This window comes from Zophobas morio, unplaced genomic scaffold, assembly GCF_036711695.1.
Source record: "Zophobas morio isolate AGI-343-1 ecotype UQ-CSIRO unplaced genomic scaffold, CSIRO_AGI_Zmor_V1 ptg000023l, whole genome shotgun sequence".
NCBI lineage: Eukaryota > Metazoa > Arthropoda > Insecta > Coleoptera > Tenebrionidae > Zophobas > Zophobas morio.
In genome coordinates, this window is record NW_026972128.1 from 4,600,031 (window position 1) to 4,619,650 (window position 19,620).

The 19,620-nt window shown below is 34.7% G+C and overlaps 1 protein-coding gene across 2 annotated transcripts; it reads left to right on the top strand.

The window, feature by feature from the left end:
* The first annotated feature begins 665 nt into the window (after nt 1-665).
* Nucleotides 666-18,766, top strand: LOC135134642 (modular serine protease-like). 2 transcript variants are annotated; one of them, XM_064063368.1, is made up of 17 exons: nt 666-769; nt 5,910-5,982; nt 6,036-6,229; nt 6,282-6,491; nt 15,380-15,538; nt 15,591-15,715; nt 15,773-15,955; nt 16,010-16,172; nt 16,221-16,422; nt 16,771-16,878; nt 16,936-17,138; nt 17,189-17,398; nt 17,650-17,805; nt 17,855-17,979; nt 18,034-18,201; nt 18,256-18,418; nt 18,478-18,766. In XM_064063368.1, exons 1-17 carry the CDS (start codon nt 673-675, stop codon nt 18,681-18,683), a joined length of 2,745 nt encoding a protein of 914 aa, XP_063919438.1. In that variant the 5' UTR covers nt 666-672; the 3' UTR covers nt 18,684-18,766. The 2 variants fall into 2 exon arrangements, with proteins under 2 accessions (XP_063919438.1, XP_063919439.1); XM_064063369.1 differs by lacking the exons at nt 666-769; nt 5,910-5,982; nt 6,036-6,229; nt 6,282-6,491 and adding exons at nt 10,014-10,651; nt 10,699-10,885; nt 10,942-11,527; nt 11,590-11,648.
* The last annotated feature ends 854 nt before the right edge of the window (nt 18,767-19,620 follow it).

The window sequence follows — 19,620 nt, forward strand, 5'->3', positions numbered from 1 at the left end:
AGCCGCTGGCTCGCGACGGCTGAAATGTCGGACTTTCGACAGATTGATTGAGTTGATTAATATCACGGTTTAATGACGTTTGGAAAAAAAAATGTTTACCGGTTTATTATTTTTAAAAAATAAAAGTTTACATATTTTTCTTCCAATTAACTGAGTTAATTTTATTTTTACCTGAAAAATAAACAAACAAAAAATCTCGCCCTGACATCTATTTTGTTCATGTGTTATCCATTCCATCTGTTCATGATACATAACCTTGGCGCAAAAAAAAACAAATTTACACAAGATAGATTTTTAGTTTATCCGTATTTTCGTTTGACAGTTTTCTACGTACCACTTTTATATGTCCAGCGACTGAACATAAGTTTTTTTTTTGTATTATAAATCTTCTTTCACAACAAGCAAAAAACTTCTTAGGTAATATGTGCTAACTAATTATTATAATCATTTAAAATTTTAAATGGCAAAATAAAGCCGTGTTTAGAAATTGATGATGAATTTGCGTTACTACTGGAATTTCCACTCGGATTAAAATTCTTCTGGGAAAACCAAATAAACGAAACAGCAAGAATGATCTTCAAAAATAAAAATGGGTAATCTGTAATACATGTTTGACCTTTTGTCCAGGTTATCGACGTATTAAAGAAAAAAGCCGTTAACTTGATATTATTAATGCAAAATATTTCATGTTTACTATATAAAATTTGTGCCCACAATATGTGTGGTGTTCTTTCGTTCCTAATCAAAATTATTAGTTTGTTTATTTTAGGTAAGTACCTTGACTGTTATGCCTTAGCTTTAAGCACAGTTGTAGGAGAGATAGGTTAATAAGCTAGTGGCTGGTAGGGGTGGGGAGTATTTGACGGAACAGGTATTTCGGAACTGTTACCAACGTGGAACAGGAACAAGTTGTTATCGAAGATTCGAAATAACAGTTATTCGGGATAAATCTGTTCCTTTAAAATAAAAGTCCGCAAAACTGGTTTTATAAGTGAAACTAGCGATTTGCGATGATAAATTTAAATATATAATATAATTCCGAAAGCACATCGTTTTTTTCGGAATTTGAATACAATAAATAATAATACATATAAGCAGAAAGGTAAAAAATAGAGAATTATTTGGAATAAAGAATTTTATTTAATAAAGGCACTGTTGTAATTGGATGCAGTGATACAACATATTCAAGATTTAATATATTTTTTAATTTAGTTTTTTTTCCAATAAAATAGTAAACTAAGAAATTAGATAACAGCAACGAGAAACAACATATAGGAACGTCAATTTTCTCTTACAGGCTACGTTGGTTATAAATAAAAATTATTAAATCTTTATATTAAATCAAAAAAAATCTTAAGTAACAATTTCAGATTCCGAAGGCAAAATCCGAAGACCAAAATCGTAACGTAACGATAACGAGTACGTAAAGAACAAATAACAGTTTTATCTATAGCAGAGCCGCATAGTTGGTATACGGGATGAAAGTGTTCTTCCTAGGAAACGCAATAACAAATTGTTCCAGAATCACTGTTATTTGGAACTGTTCCTAAAATGGAACAGTAACAAATTGTTCCTGTTCCTCAAAAAAGTAACAGTTCCCCATCCCTAGTGGCTGGGGAACTGAGCTTGGCGACACTTCGTGACGGTCCATGGAAAGTAAGCGTAAATTTACCGCCTCTGCCGTGTAGTGTGGAAATTATTCTAGTTACTTTAAGGATTTTCGTTTACAGTGATTAACAATAATGGATGACATTTGATCGAAGTCGATAAGTACGATTTCTTTTACTATACTAATTATCTGGGTTGTAACATAACAGATGTCTATAGCATCTACAGTCCCTTGGTCCTCAGGCGACTCGATCGGCAATTAGCGTCGCTGACCTGACCTATATTATTTTTCAAAATTTAAGCAAATTTCAAGGTCGACAACTTACCAGTGTAGTTAGCGGAGATCACAACCCTCGCAAAACTGTAGGGTCGCGGACGTCACAGTAAACAACACGTTTTGTTGTACATCTGTATTGTACTCGTCTATAATATTGTAAACAAAAGAAAATGTAACTAAATAGTATGTTATATAACAGAAAACACAGAATTTACATTGCTTTCACTATCATGTTTCAACACTGCTGCTGTACATAGCAAGAGCAAGAGTCGTTTGCATTGAGGTCTTAATGCTGATTGTTGTTGACATTAAATGCCAAATGAAAAAGTGACAAGCTGACAAGTTATTAGAAAAAATCGGTTGTCTGTAAAGTCGGTTTACTGACGATAGTTGAACGTGACAACGTCTTAAGAAAATAATTTATTAAAATTTCTTAAATTTTGATTTTATTATTTTAATAATATAATTAAATTTTTTCAATAGTCACTTAATTATTTTTGCAAATTAAATTGTAATTTGTTATAAAAAAGTAATAATTTCAAATAATTCATTATAAGAATAAACAATGATTAAATTATTGTTTATAAATCTTACATTTAAAATTTAAAATTTGGAAACATTAAGATTTTCGTAAATCTAGTGTTTAAAAAGCCCGCCTCAATGTGTTTGATATAGGAGAAAATGTTCCCTTTGACGGCTGGCTGGTCCAACCTGTAATTTCAGACACGTTGTTGTGATATGTGGAAAATTTAATATTTATGTTTTAATTTTTTTAAATCATAGCTATGCTCGAAAATTATTTCGATTAAATAGTAAAGCCATCGATTTTTTACTCATCGTGAAATAGTTCTGTTAACTTATTGTTTTAATTTTATCGCGTTCTCGCTTGCACTTCAAGCCTTACATGGAACGCCTCAGAGCGAGGTAACGCCGCATGAGTCACATGGAACGCCTCAGAGCGAGGTAACGCCGCATGAGTCATGTTTTTTCGTGCGTGCAGCCGGCTCAATCGAATTATAAGACGTTGTCACGTCAAAAACATTCTGATTCAGAATCAGAATCAGAATCGAGAGAAAATATGATATCTTCATATGGTGCATTACCCCATTAAACGCTTCCAATCATCCCTGATCAGCCGTTCACAATGTCTAATAATATTTTGCCATTTGTCTGCACCTACTCTAGCAAGAGCCTCCCGCCATAGGGACTGTACAACACCAATAGCGCCACCGTGTTCCCGAATATGTTTATTGTAATAAAGTTTACACTGTCCCCATGCCAGTTCAATTGGAAAATACTGATAGTGATAGGAATATTGAAAAATAGGTGGATAATTCCTCTTGCTCTCGTCACTGTCATAGCATTTACCACTTACCTTAGACATATTTATAAATCTGTTCTTTTAGGATTTCTGCTGGGTGCTTTTAAGTTGTTCTTCTAACTTCTCCGCTCCGTAAGAACATAATCTATCATAAATATTGCGATAGAACGCGCTCATAAAAACGATTCAAATTTAATGCGGTTCTTGACGTCTCAACTGACAGATCAGTCACTATTGCATTGTCGATAAAGTAAAATAATGAGGTGTAAAAAAATACTAAACTACACAGTTAAGAGTAAATTTTTGGGTTATGCGTGTCCTTGACCATGGTAGAAGGAGACATGGTATAGGCATCCGATGTACCAATTTAAAAATCGTCTGCGCATCCATTTGTGACGTTAGGTGGCATCAACGACCTTGTGATTCTTGTGAGCTTCGCTAGGGAAGTCTAGGGAATTTCAGCTTGAGTTGTCATTGCTCTGGCCAATACGTCAATTAGTTGTCGGGTAACAAAAGTTAATGAAATTAATAATGATAAAAATGTAATTATTGAAAGTTGAACGATCCAAAAATGTGGTTTCGTATCAATTTCGATAAATGTGGGACATCAGCAAATGCAAATACCCGAGCAAATACCAATTTGCTCTACCTCTTGAGTGTTGAAAAGAGGTTTTTGACATATTTATGCTCAGTTCTCTCCACAAACCTAAATTCTGCGATCACATCACACATACGACTGCAACAACTGAATAATCACAAATAAATTTTTGCAATTTAAAGAATGTATTTTAAATTTCGCGCTAATTTCACCCCACTTGACGTCACACCCGATGCGTATGCCTATACCATGTCTCCTTCTACCATGTCCTTGACCTTCGCGCCCATTTTGAAAAATAATATAACCTGACCTGACCTGACCAGGGATCGACGGATATATGCCACTGTATCAACCTATTATCATATCTATTCTACAACTGTGACTTCAAAAATTTATTATTTTCAATTATGTTTTCGTTAAAATATGATCGTTTTTTACTTTCCGGGTGTAAGCCAAGGAAGTATTGTAATCGAGTCCATCAGCCGACTCCCTATAGGTCTCCGGTTTCCGTCCGTCTGTCTGTCTGTCTGTCGTCCGTGAAGATTTTTGTTAGACAGACAGTTAGCTAGGTATTAGCGTAATATCCGCGTTCGGAGTTTGAGTCTTGATGGGGTTTTTCGTTTTTTGGACTGTTACTGCTTTGTCTATTATATTTTTTTATTGATCAAAGCTCTAGAATGGTACACCCCGGTGTTTAATTATTAGTATAATGTTGACTGAAACATTTTTAAATGGGAAAATGTAACAACACAAACAAGCATAGTCTTGTTTATCAATAATAATGCATTAATATTTTTGGAGCAATTGTTGATTCGGTTTCTATCATTGGTTGACGATAAGAACACTCCATAGTTCCAGACCAAATATAAACAAGTGTGTTTTCGTAACATAATGCATTGGAATGTTAAAACGCTTTCTAAAAAAATATATAGCGTATCATTCAAAATAATGTGGGATCTCGTAGACAAACAAAAAAATTATAAAGTGTCAAAACAAATTTATAGGATGTAATTTACCTTCATATATATATGGTTACTGGTATTACTTATCTATATTTATTATCACTTATAAAGGTTATTACAAGTAAAAATTCGCAAAATCAATTTTTTTAATTACCCGCCTAATTAAATACAAACTCACCAAAGCTTAAGTAAAAAAATTGGTCGAAGATTATTTCGACAGAACTTCCTTGGTTCATAAAGTACAGTAAATACATCAAATTAGTTTGATTTCAATGAGTTTGTCCCCTTAAAACAAAGAGTTAAAATTATTAAATATGCTAAAGTCGAACAAAATGTTCTGAATATTATTATTAAGATTTTTATTTAATCATTATTAAATAAAGACGTGTCTATTCTCACATTTTCGAGAAATGGGGTGACTTGTCCTTAATTTGGCCAATAAAAAATTAGAGAGCGATGAAGAACAAGGCGGTTTAACAATAAAAAAAATAGTAACAATAAACAAAATCAAGTGTTAAGTTTGATGGATTATGAATAAGAGCAGCGGACAGTCGTTTTGTAGTTTTATTAAATAAATAACAAGTGTGTTCTAGAGCGAGTATGATATTATGACCGTTAGGTCCAGAGATTGAATATAAAGAGTATGTTAACCGCTTGAAGAGTGCTTGAAGAGTGAATGATGAATAGTCAATGAATGAATAGTGAATGAATGTTCCCTGTATTCGAAGGTGGTGGTGGCCCTGGCTCCCACCCTTACGGGTGGAGAGGGGTGAAACAGGTCCCCGCCAGAGGCACTAACATCAAGATAGATCCGTAAACCATAAATACAAGTGTATATTATTTCATACAATTTTGGTAATGTTTACTGTACAATATAAAGAGTGGTCGTCATCAAATTGTTGCTGGGGTCGATTATCCAAATTTTGGTTAGCGTTTTACCATCTAAATACGTCCTAATACACATATAAAATTTGACAACAATCGGTCCAGTAGTTTAGGAAATTATTTGTCTAAAAAAATCCGGACAGGACACAGACAGAGAGACCGATGGAAACGGGAAACCTATTTCTTCGTTATTTAGGGGCATACTGTTTCGAAAAACAAACCTCCTTTGTTTTAATTTTAAATTATGTTTTATTTTAGTAAATGACTGCAACTGTACCCAATGGACGCTCACCAACTACACTAGAGTATCGCGTCAAACTCGTCACATCAAGTGAAATATATTTATAAAATCAGTCTTGCCATTACCCGAAAAATTTCTTTTAGGTGTACTCTCCCACCACATCCAGACTTTGGCCGATGGACTATGTATGACGTACCATCTCAAAAAACGCCTGGAGAACTGGTGCCCCCGCGGACAGTTTTAGAAGTGAGTTGCAACAAAAATCATAAACTCGATACCTACGAAATTGTTACCTGCGTTCGCGGAGAGTGGAGACCTGAAATTGGGAAATGTTTACGTAAGAATCTCCTAATTAATAATAATGCCTTTTAGTGAAACGAAGTCTTTAGGGACGTGTCCTACCATCAATAGTACTTCGATTATGACGGTGACTTGCACCCTTAACGAGCAAACGTTAAAATCTTGTGCTCACCCTTTTGACGGGACGGTCGCAAGGTTTCAGTGTGCTCGCTATTTCGAAAATCAGGGCCAGGAAAAGGATCCTTTTCGCTTGTGCTCGAATGGAAAATGGGTTGGAAGTTTACCGAACTGTGTCCCACGTAAGTTTGTAAAAAGTCCCGCCCAATCACCATTTCCGATCTTTCGCCGTATCGCTTGTAATTTTCCGTGTATTATCTTTTTCTACTTTTTTTAAGTGTGTAAATGATATTATCGTTTATAATTTTCTACAAGTACTGCTTAAAATTCATTTATAGAAGTCGCCGCTGGTTTGTACTTACGAATGCATCAGACGCTCAGTTAGTATGGTGCAGGCTAGAAATTTATTCTCATGTTCAGTCTCAAAAATGTTCAGCGAAATATTATCAATCTTTTAAAATTGTAGAATTTTAAAGATGAGAGACAAATAATTTATATGAAGACTTCTAGAACTATTGCAGCATTATTATTATTAATAATATTAATGTTAATATTATTATTAGATTGAGCTGGCTAACAGGAACCCAATTATAAGCCAGAGAGAAGTGAAGATTATGAAAGAAGTAATTAATTAGTAATTAATTAGAAACTGAAGTGTTGCGTGTAGGTAAATAGTGGTATGCTGGTATATCAATATCAGAAGCTCATACAACAACTGACTATTTGGTGTTAGCATTACAACCTGATATCCGTCTGTAGGACAGTAGTACCTACAGCAATTAGCCATGAGGAAGCAAATGGCACTTATCAATCACAACAGCAATAATACGTGAGAGAGACATTGCATAAATATCAAAATAATCAGAAAAGAAGTTAATAAAACGACAGCTGTTAACTATAGGAGAAAGTCTTACAACATTTGTATTCGATTTATTAGTTATGTAAATTTACTCCTATATTTTATTTTGTTCTTTCGCCGGGTACACATTGCTACAAAATAAACCCATACTCCGCCCCGGTACAAAGCCTATGGGTTTTCTAGTATGTGCGACGGCACCGGTGGTTCAACATCACTGGCGGCAGACCTCGAAGCGGAAGTCGCTATGAGCACTTCAGAACAACCTCGATCCCGAAATATCTAAAAAGGATCTCGCGGGTGTTTAAATAGGGACCACCGCCGGAAACATGCCGTCGAGTACAGTCAGTGAGGGAATTAGAGTTTAGTCAAATCCATTCGAGTCGATTATTGAGTACAAGTTAAGCTGAGTCGGAATTATTGTGTACATAATCAATCCCGGTACATATAAGTAGTTAATCGTGTAAATTAGTGTTAATGAGAAATAAATGGTTGAGTTTTACCTGCGCCGATTTTAATTACCAATCAACGTAATAATATTGAAGCATTTTTCATTAATAATGTTTTAGTTTTATATTTCCTACCATGTTAACGCAACGTTAAAACTTTGCAGAATTTGATAGCAATTGGTTTCGTGTTTTCTAAACTAAAGTGTAAAAGTTTGTACAATTTTGAATTTTTCTCAAAAAACCCACGTGCGCAATAAGCTTTACATAAAATTTTAAAATAACATTATTAAACTTTTGGTGGAGCGAACATCATTTTGGGTTCTGTTTTTCATCTGCATGATAATGCTGAAGCATATCTATAATTTTTACAGTAATTTGTTCAGTAATTTCGATATTAGGTTATTTTTTAAATAAAATGGCCCACAGATCAGACATATATATATACTGGAACGAGAGACCTTATATTTTAGCAGCCATGACACGTGACAAATAAGAACAGCTATCTGTCAAGTAGATCATCTTTGATCTTCATATTGATTTGATCAAGAATTTTACTCTGAAGATTCTTGGATTTATTATTCGTTCTTGTGGAAGTTTCACTGATATAAATTGTTTTATCACCTTATTTTTTGCGCTTGTCAGATCACGTTGGTGCTATAGTTTGGTCGCCACTGTACAATAAATATATTGTTAATATTGAATCTGTGCAGAAAAGATTCTTAAAGTTCTTGTGCTGGAAAATCGATCATGTGTACCCAGTTCATGACCTTAGTAATGATATTTTGTGGAGTCGTTTCCGTTTTCTTTGACTGCAATGTACGCGTGATCTGCTTTACATTAGGTTCATTTATAATTTGTTGCACAACAGAATCAATTGCCCGCAGTTCTTATCTTCCCTAAATTTCTGTGTTCCCAATGTTCAATTGAGATCGCTTCAGTATTTTTATACTCTTAAAACATGCAAAATGCGATAAAAGAGCTACGCAATTGCTTCCCATTACCCCAGTTTTAAAATTTACGAAAGTAACTTACGAAACCTAATAAAACTAATTCTAAAATCCAATAAATAAACTTAATACGATCAAAAACCTGAGGTTAAATTTACAAGTCGCTAAATATGTCTGATTAAACAATTATACATGCAATTCAATTTTAATTATAAAATCTCTAAAGCTACAAAGATGTTAATTCGAGTAGTACTCACTTCGCTACTTAACAAAATGCAACTGGGTATTTATCCGCTAGCTACTCGTAATAACTACAAAAAATGAAAAAAACAATTAAAAGTAAGATTACTGCGGAAATCGAAGAAACCCCCGAAAATAAAAAAAATATATAAAACTAACCCTATTAAAACTTGCAACTAAAATAAAATATTTGAGAAAAGAGTAATTATTATATTAATTATGTGCTAAATACGTCAGGCGCGAAAAACTAGACGGGTACTTGGGTAGTCAGATAAGAGCAGCCAGAGGTCTTAAGCGACGTTAAAAAATGAGAAACTAGTACCAACAACGCTCTAAAGCACGATGAAAACATTGAATTCGCATGAAGCGTGAGGTTCCCGAAAACTACAGCAAAAGAATAAGAGAACAGAACATTATAACAATATTAATAAACTCAAAACAAAACTATTTAATGGCAAGGGGGTCAAATCAAAAAAGCGGATTCGGAAACCTCGTAAAGTTCACCTAAAATATCCGCGTCGCGAACTTTGAGGGCTGAACTCGTACATTTAGCGGAAGAGCTCGCCCGGCGACTTAATAGCTCATACAAAACCGAGACTACCGCTCTAAAACGAAAACATATTGTTACGATTTACCGGTGAATAAAATTGTACTCAACAGTTTATTTCTTAATAGCTCGAATTACACGACTAACTATTACAACGATTATATATGCATTCGCTCACTCGACTTCTTCACTGAATGAATCCGCTTCCGACGGTGGCCTCTGTTTAAACTCGTAATCCCTTCTCGATGTTTCCCAATCGAGGTCTTTTTGGAATCCATCGCGACTTCCGTTTGTTGGCTTTTCGAGCGCCGCTTCGAGACTTTTTCAGGGTCCGTCGTGACGAGAAGAAACGCGTACATAGTAGAAGACCCCTAGACGTCGTACCGGGGCGGCGTATGGGTTTATTTCGTAACAATATGTTAACGCTAAAAATTCTTTCAATCAGTGGCAATATATGTTTGCAGCAAACGCGTCGGAAATCAACAAAACAAAAACATAAATTACACACTTAATACGGTTGAAGTCAAAAATACATTAAGGTCATAATACGAGAGCGAAGATAAAGTCAAGCATGACTGAAAGTAGACTTACACAGACACAATTTGGAAATTCTCCAGTCTTTTTTAGAAGTTAGTAAAGTCCAGCTTTTTTTCAAAATTTATCAGAAATTCGGGCAGCGATTTAATAAATTGGAAGATTTTGCTGATTCATAGTAGCAGCATGACCAGTATAGTTGGATTCATGTATCTTTTTACACACGTGACCGAAGTATCATACAAGCTCAGACAGCACCTACCACAGGAATCTTTGTTTTAAGGATTACAAAAACGAAAAGCCAGACAAATAGTACGTCTACCCAAATTAGTCCAAATTACGCTCTACGTCAGTTATTCTCTTCCACAAAGTTCCTTCAATTAGAAAAAGATAAAAAACATAATAAATGCGTCCACATAGTGCAACAGGCACTGATGTAGTCAATCTAGTGACTGTTAATAATTCATCGATTTTTCACCAAACGTCACTGTCATTTTTGGTTCTACTCAGAGTGGTTAATCGCAGTTTTTCGTTGTTTTATTCAAGTTTTCTATTCAGTTCTTCGTAAAGTTCGTTGGTTGTTAGTATTCTTGTTTCGTTGTCCTATTTTTTGTTTTGTTATCTTATTTATTGTTCGTGTTTGGTCTACAACATGCCGGGTAAACCTTTGAGTTCTCGTGCCCAGGACATGGTGTCCAACCTTATAGAGTGTTTTGCTCTTGAGAAGGAAAACGATGGGCCTTTAATCTCACTAAATGCTGTAGAACAAGTAAGGAAAAACCACTTGAAGGTTAATAATTTCGGTCAAATTTTTAGCGAGTTGCAGATGCTCTAGGCGTAACTCGCCAAACGGTTTCGAAGATTAAAGCTCGAAAAGAAAGACTGGGCGTGCTTCCCAGTCCAACAAAATCAAGGCCCAATCGGAAAGCACCGAAAACAAAAGACCTGCCTGAGCCTATAAAAATGGAAATCCGCAGCACAATTTATGACATGTGTAAAAACAGTAGGTTTAAGAAATCCCATAGATACAATTTTGTAATAACTATGATATACTTTCAGAAAAAGATATTACTCTGAAGACCTTAAACGCAGAGTTGAAGAGAAAACAAATAGTTCATATGAGTGTGAGTTCTCTTCGACGTCTGTTGTTGCTTATAGGCTTTAAATACAAAAAAGATGATAACAGGATAGTGTTGATGGAGAAACCGCATATTGCTGGACAAAGAACTCACTTTTTGCGAAAATACAAAGAAAAAACCTAGAATCCGATTTTAAAAGAGATGTGATATTCTTAGACTTACGTGCAGGAGGGAAAGCGAGATTTGTTGAAAATACTGGATTGATATTTGCATCAATGTCAAATCTACTTGATTATCATGGGGAAATGAATGCAGATATGTTTACTAAATGGTCTAATGAAAAGTGTGGAAGCTATCAGTAAATAAGTGTGATGGAAATGTTTGGCAAACATGTATTGAACACACGGAGAAACTTATCAATGAATGGAGTGAACGGGAAATATTATTGGAAGCAACAGTACCACAAATTATAATAGAAGTTGGAAATGACTCTGATAGCGATACAAGTGAAGAGGAATTGTCGTAGTTATTAATTCTTGTTGACGTTATTTTGGATGAATGAACAAGTAACTATTTTTGTGAAGAGTAAAGCGAATACGCTCGTTTCAAATTTTCTTTTTTCTTCTAGTGTTCCACAGAAATTCTGCAACGAACCAATTCAAGCGAAGGCCTTCGTTGGTAGTGTTGGTACGTGCGAATACAATTTAACGAAATTCAGAAAGTTTTTTGTTAAGCGAACGGTGACTAAGCAAGTTAGAGAAACCGTGCTTTGATCAGCAATCATTAGACAAAGCAATCAAGCACACCTACGTCGGTATCTCAATCTCGGCTTCTTTCAGCACTTTGAGATAGAATTCTAACCTAGAAAATCTCAAGACATTTGTGTCAAGTTGACGTTATGAACATTGTCATCTTTTTGACTAATTACTACAAAGTGGCAGTTATTAGTTCGGACGTTAGCTTTTGGTCACGTGTGTAAAAAGATACATGAATCCAACTATAGCACCTCAGATTTGACTGAATTCAGCTTCCGGTCCTTCCGCTTTCATAGGGATTTTAGCCCATTTTATGCTTAGATCATAAATTATTATATGATCTAAGATTTTATGTCTCCGGTGAAAATTTATTGGTGTAAACTGCCCCATTAATGCCCTCTCGCCCTTGATTTACGACTCAGAAGTACTTGCGATTTAGACCATTTGGTGGTTCCGTAATAAGGGTTACGAAATTTTAGAGCTCCTAGATCCTTCAAACTTACGCCAGTTCCCTTCGATTAAAGCCGTAAATTGCTCTAATTTATGGTACTTTTAGGGTGTGTCATCGTTTTTTCGTCGCATCAGACTCGACTCGTAGTGGAAGCGTTTTTTGTCTATGTTTTTTTTTCTTAAAATTTATGTGCCTGGATATTGCCTGCAACTGTTTTAGTTCGGATACGAATTTTAATGAATTTGATTAGGATTTGCGATTGTTATGGATGTGGGATTCTGCGCAAGTTGTGCGCAATTTTGACACGCGTAAAAATATTTGATGTTTGCAATTTGCGAATTTTGATCTTACGTTCGGGGGTTTCATGAATAGAATACGATTTCCTGTGAAGTTGGTACTATACAGCGTCTCTAAAAAGTATGGAAGCATGAATATCGCGAGAACGATTTATCAGAAAAAAAAAGTGTTTGAACTCTATCCTCTGAAATATTATTCAAATTTCCATCAACATTATTGTTTTGGAGATACAAGGCCAACTTGATTTTTTTTATAGCACGGAAGGTCAAATTTAATAGTATTTTTTCTGCATTCAGTCATGTAACACATGGTTTTCTTTATTTGCAATAAAAAGCAAAAAAAATAAAATAAAATAATACAAATTGGAAAAATGTTTTTTTGTTTGTTTTATTTCAGTTAAATGTGTTATTTTTACAGTTGTTATTAATTTTTCTATCAGTGCACAAGTGTATAGAACTAATGATAAAAATAAAAACATTTCGTAGGTCAAATAAATTTAACATTTTCAAAACTGTTTTTTATTGTTAGTGTAAATAAAGTCAGGTATGTGTTACATCACTGAACGAAAAAAATGCTTTTTCAAAAATATTAAATCTGACCACTTTGCCATTTAAAAAAAAATTAAGTTGGCACTCCAAAACAAATGTTGATGGAAATTTGAATTGTATTTCAGAGGATCGAGTTTGCTTGTGTACCAAATTTCAAAGATGTTTGCATATTTGTGAATTTCATTTTCACGTTCGGGAATTTTGTATTGCGTCTTTTTATTGAGATTTTCTCGTGAACTGAATTTATGACGGCCCATCACACTTCACAAATGACCTATTTTTTATACTTTTTATACAACTAATAGCCAATGACGTATCCGAAGCATTTTTGTAAATAATATATTAGTCCAGTCATTTTAGCATAAAAAAGGGATCAACCTCGGAATGAGAGATAATAAGCTGAATTTTTGTATACACCTTAATTTTGGCGTTCTAAAAGTTGTCTCAAAAGTCTCATAACATCTCGTGTCTGCGTCGCAAGTTATTCAAGGTCAAAGGTCAAGACAAACAGTTTTTTGCGATTATCTCAGTTTCTATTGCTCCAAGGATGTTAACATCTATTACCATAATTGTAGAGCACAAAATTTGGGACAAATTTTATTTGAAACATTTTTTCATGCGCTCAGTCGTTTCTGAGATAGAGGGCAGTGAGCGCGCAGAGCTCAGCCATACGTACTGTAATGCAATCAACCGTGAATATCTGTGAATACTACCTTGACTTTTGAATAATTTGTATTATTTATCAATTAATACATTGTATTTAATAACATTTTACATATTTTCAATATATTCATTGAATAATACTTACCTACTTTGTGTAATTAAAAACTCATTTAATGAAATACTTATTGTATATCTCAATTTATTTATATCTTTAAAATGTGTAAGTTTTTAAATACTTATTTTTCTATCATGATTATAACAGAAAGGTCTGGAAACAACGATTCAGGGCACCGAAGATGATGACGATTAATACTTTTGTTCTTTAAATTATTAAAGATTTATAGATTTTCACTGCAATTCAATTTCAATCGTAAGAAATGTACAGCTGCTGAATAAAGATAAAATTAAAATATATTAACTAGTTTTACATCCTTAAAATTTACTTTGAAAAAATTAATATAACTTTAAGATATATAATAATATAACAAGTATAATACATTATCTAGCATCTAAAAACTTACACATTTGAAAGATAAAGTACTTAATTATTTTTCTACTTAAAGTCTACTTTCAATAAATTAAGATATACCTACAATAAATATTTCATTTAAAGATTTTTTAATTACACAAAGTAGGTAAGTATCGTTAAATGAATGTATTGAAAATATGTAAAATGTTATTAAATGCCATGTATTAATTGCTAAAAAATACAAATTATTCAAAATTCAAGGTAGTATTCGTAGATATTCACGGTTGATTGCAATACAGTACGTATGGATGAGCGCTGTGCGCTCACTGCCCTCTATCTCAAAAACGATTGAGTGCATCAAAAAATGTTTCAAGTAAAATTTGTCCCAAATTTTGTGCTCTACAATTATGATAAGAAATGTTAACATCATTGGAGCAATACCAGCCGAGATAATCGCAAAAAACTGTTTTTCTTGACCATTGACCTTGAATAACTGATGACGCAGACACGAGATTTTATGAGACTTTTGAGACAACTTTTAGAACGCTAAAATAAAGGTGTATACGAAAATTCAGCCTATTATCTCTCATTCCGAGGTTGATCGCTAATTTGACTGGACTATATTGTTACGTTTGACGGGCGAATAATTTAATCGGGCGTAGGTAAGACTCAACAATTTATTTCTTAATAACTGGTATTTACACGACTAATAACTGTTACACGATTATGTACGGAGATTATTCCGGCGAATTTCACTGGACGCTCTTGACTGATGCCACTAACTGAATTATGAATTCGATTGAATGAATCTGTTCCCGACGGTGGCCTCTATTTAAATCTATGCGTGCCTCTCGATGGATCCAGAACGCCGTATCGAGAGTCTTCTGGGCCCGCAATCGAGACTTCCGCTAGCATCCGCGCGCCCATGAGTCAGACTCACAGACTACACCCGAGAAGCAACGCGTATATACTAGAAGGCGCATAGGCGTCGTACCGGGGCGGCGTATGGGCTTATTTCGTAACAATATTTTCATTTTTTGTTTGATTGTTTCTACAGGATGTTTAAATAAATTTATAAATGATTCAATAAATTAGTTTGCTTCGATCAAAAAATGTTTAGGTATGCAACAATCAGATTGTATGCATAATAATTTGCCTAAGAAACTAAACTGTTTCAACTGACTTTGATAAAGACTAAAGAAAGTTCTATGAAATAACTATCAGTCAATTTTTAGGATGTGGACAAGCATTACGCAGAAAAGAACCCACGCTGATTGTTGGCGGAAATGAAACACAAAGACGAGAGTACCCTTGGCAGGTCGCATTATATCGATCATCTGATAAAGAATTACTTTGTGGTGGAACTTTACTAAATCAGAGAGTTATTCTAACAGGTAGTTTTCGACTGTAGTACGAAGGACAATTAGATACACAGCAAATTTTCAGCGGCACACTGTATAGCAGATAATAAAGGCAAACTTCGACCAAAGGAACAGTATGTGGTTGCCGTTGGTAAATATTTTCGTCAATACGACCACCCCGACGATGCTGCAGATGCACAGTTTTCTTCTGTATGTTTAGCTCAACGTGGGAAAAATTATGACAGTTTACAATTTTTAGATTTTCAGGTGTATGACATGTATATTCCTCGGCAGTACAAGGCGTCTATTCAGCATTACTTTGGCGATATTGGTATTATAGTTACGACGAAAATTTTTAACATTTCTGCCAGTGTTCGACCTATATGTGTTATGTGGGAGTCAAAGCGCTATCAAGTGCTGGCAGATCCTAGTAGACAGAAATACGCTTACGTAATTTTTCAAGTTCACGTTAGTTGTTGGAATTCAAATTCCGATTTCTTATAGGTCAGCGGCTGGGGTTACACCGTAGAGGACACACATCTTTCTGATGTACTTAGATATTTAAAAGTTCCGCTTATCACCGACGAAGACTGCAATCAGAGATTACCCGAAGATGTCATCGAATACATAACTGATGATAAGTTATGTGCAGGCTTTTTAAATTCTAGTAAACTTTGTCACTTATTCGGAATCATAATCGATGTTGAAATTTTAGGTACTTCGGTTTGTAAAGGTGACAGCGGTGGAGGTCTCATTGCCAAATACAAGAAACGCTATTATATCATCGGAACTGTCAGCATTTCACCCCAAGCAGAATCGACATACGGTAGCTGTAACAGTCAAACATACACTCTCTACACGAGGTTTTCGTATTATATTGAAAGCTTCATACTGGAAAAGGAAGCTCGATTTAGACCGTGAGTTTTAAACTTTTGTTTAGAAATACAGTGACAATGGCCGTGTGTTTGTACGTAATACGGTAAAACCAAACGTCTGAAAACACTGAAGAGTGATTACTGATAAGCGATAAAAAGAAAGCTTATGCATCCCTTTAACAAAAAGTATATAAAAATTTAGTTCTCAATAGAAATGGATGTGCTAGTTAAATAGTAAAGCGACTTTGATAACGTTAGGAGTTAAATTTGTAACGACGTTCTGTATACTGAGTGCAGCAGGTACCTTACCTACACTCTTCTTGTTGTCTATCTCACATACGTATTTTTTCCCTTTATGAAGTTACCATATAAATAAAATTTTAAATTTAGGCGTCTGGATTGTCAAGATCCTCTTAATTGTAACGACGATATTCTACCGGTTACGGAATCCCCACCAACAGAACCAACAACAGAAACTGCTACAGAATCTTCTGGAAGGTAAAGTAGCCTGATATAATCGAAACCCGTTTGTGATAAAAAAAATCTTCATATAAGTAATCGCTGCATTTTACCAAATCAACCTGAATTTGGAAAGTGGAGTATCCTTGGAGCAACTAAAGCACTGGAACCTGGAACACCAGTAACATCAGGAACTGTTTTAAAACTAGAATGTAACGAACGTTTTAGGATGGAGGGTCAAAACTTAATATACTGTGACAAAAGTAACAAGTGGTCATCTGAACTTGGTCAATGCTTGAGTACGTCGTCAGGTGATCAACTTAGTGTTGCTTTTATTTTAATTTTGCAGAAACTTGTCCACCGAGAGTAAGTACTCCAACCATGCAAGTTACATGCGTCTACAGGGAGAAAGAGATTGAAAACTGTACTGAACCAGTTGAAGGTACTATCGCTAAATTTCGGTGTGCTCCGTTTTATGAAGATTTACAGTTAAAAAAAAGGCCTGTTCATATCTGTAATGATGGTACCTGGGACCAGCCACTTCCAGAGTGTGAACCGAGTAAGTGTTAATGCTGAACTTTATAATCGGTTGGAAATAATATTACAGGATCTACCGAACTGTGTTCTTATGTAACGTAATTAAAAAAAAAACATATAAATAAACGAAAAGTGTTACTTTCAAAATAGGTTACATGATGCCAAAATTTTAATCCACAACACAACATAAAATAACCGTTTAATCCCTTTCGGGATCTTAATGTGTTTGACACCTTTGGTTTGTATTCACTTTAAAACTGGTTTTGATTGCAGTTTGTGGACAAAAAACTGTAGAAGCTACTCAGTTAATTATAAGTGGAAGTAATGTGACCAAAGGAGATTATCCCTGGAACGTGGCTTTGTACACCAAAAATGACAGGTTGCTTATATGTGGTGGATCACTTATAAGTCGAAGAATCGTGGTTACAGGTATGCAGAAGTTATTCATGCATTGTTTCTATATATTACATAATTCCAGCCGCCCACTGTATCTCGGATGAAAACGGAAACTTGCTTGATAAGGCAAACTATGTCATAGCTGTTGCAAAATACTATAGAAACTTTGAGGACCGTCGAGACCACAACGAAGCACAATTTTCAGAGGTAGGTTGCTGTTTCGAATTCGAAAAACGTTTCCTTCGTAATGATTTTTCTTAGTTAGAAACCATGTTTATTCCCGAAAATTATCGAGGCGATGTTCAGAATTTCATGGGTGATATTGCCATATTAGTGTCTAAGAAAACCTTTACCCTTTCACGAAGAGTTCAACCTGTGTGCTTAGACGTAAATCAAAATTCCAATATAGCTGCAGACGACATGGGTTACGTAAGTTGGATAATCTTTAATGCCAAAACTAGTTTATTCTTATTTTTTATTCAGGTAATTGGGTGGGGTTACACCGTTGAACATGCGATCCCGTCAGAAGTTCCGAAAGAACTAAAAATTCCTTTGGTTTCTCAGTTAAACTGCCAAAATAATTTACCAGAAGACTACGAGATTTATCTCACTTTTGACAAAATTTGTGCCGGATACCTCGACAAGGGTAAGTTTAAGACGGTTGTGACTAAATAACGGCACGCTAAAAAATTATTATTATTTCAGAAACGTCAATATGTAAAGGAGATGGTGGTGGAGGATTGGTATTTAAACATAATGGTAGATATTATCTTACTGCCGTCGCCAGTCTATCTCCTGCTTCACCTACTACGTTGGGAGGCTGTGATAGCCAGAACTATGGTCTCTACACTAAAGTTTCTAATTATATGAATTCTTTTATTTTGTCAAAATTAGCTGAATTTAAGGACTAAATCTTACATCTCACTTTAATATAGACTAAAACTATCACTATTTATAAGGCGTTAACACGAAGAAATAAAATTCGTGAAACAAATTGATATATAATTTACCTAAAAAACGGAAACTGGGCCTGCTTCAGGAGTAAAGAGACTTCTTAGAAACGATTTTCGACCAACAATGTTCAGGGTGTGACCAACCATTTTCCGCAGAAAAGAACCCACACTAATTATTATTGGTGAAAATTGTATAGAACGTCCGATAAAGTATTATACCTCATGATGGAACTTTCGTTACTCTAACAGGAAATATTTGATAGCAGGAAATTAGGTGAAGAATAAACTTTCAAGGGCACAGTATACACGATTTTATTTTTGTTCATCAGTATAAAATCTACCTTTCATTCAGATATAATGAATTACTAAAATGAAGGTGGGGTAAGTGGGCGGAATTAGTTATGTGTTCTTTTGTAAAGTGGCAAGAAACTAATAAAACCTGGACTGTTAAAAAGAGAAGAAAGAACGATAATCGTGTTTTTTTTTGTTATTCTATTTACTATAAAAATGCCTTTCTGATTTCAGAAGAAAAAAAGATCGGGTGGGTGGGCGGGGCTACTACTTCTTATAAAAGGCTGTAAGAAAAAGTTAAACTTACCCCCGCCCACCCACCCGTTCTTTATTCCAATGACTACTCCAAATATTGTTCAGTCTTATCTTGGCAAGTGATAGGTCCGCCCACCCATCCTCTATTATTTTAGAGGGTATCATTTGCCAAAATAAGTCTTATATTAGTAGGTAATAGCCCCGCCCACCCGCCCTATTCTCATTTTAAGGATTTAATTTCTGTTCATCAGTATAAAACCTACCTTTCATTCAGATACAATGAATCACAAAAATGAAGGTGGGGAAAGTGGGTGGAGATAAATATAAATTCTTTTGTAAAATGGCAAGG

Excerpts from the sequence above, each read along its gene's own strand:
- LOC135134642 (XM_064063368.1), top strand. The coding sequence starts at position 673 with ATGCAAAATATTTCATGTTTACTATATAAAATTTGTGCCCACAATATG. Across the intron at positions 15,716-15,772 it reads CAGATGCACAGTTTTCTTCT|GTGTATGACATGTATATTCC; the intron begins GTATGTTTAGCT and ends TTAGATTTTCAG. Across the intron at positions 16,879-16,935 it reads GCTACAGAATCTTCTGGAAG|TAATCGCTGCATTTTACCAA; the intron begins GTAAAGTAGCCT and ends TCTTCATATAAG.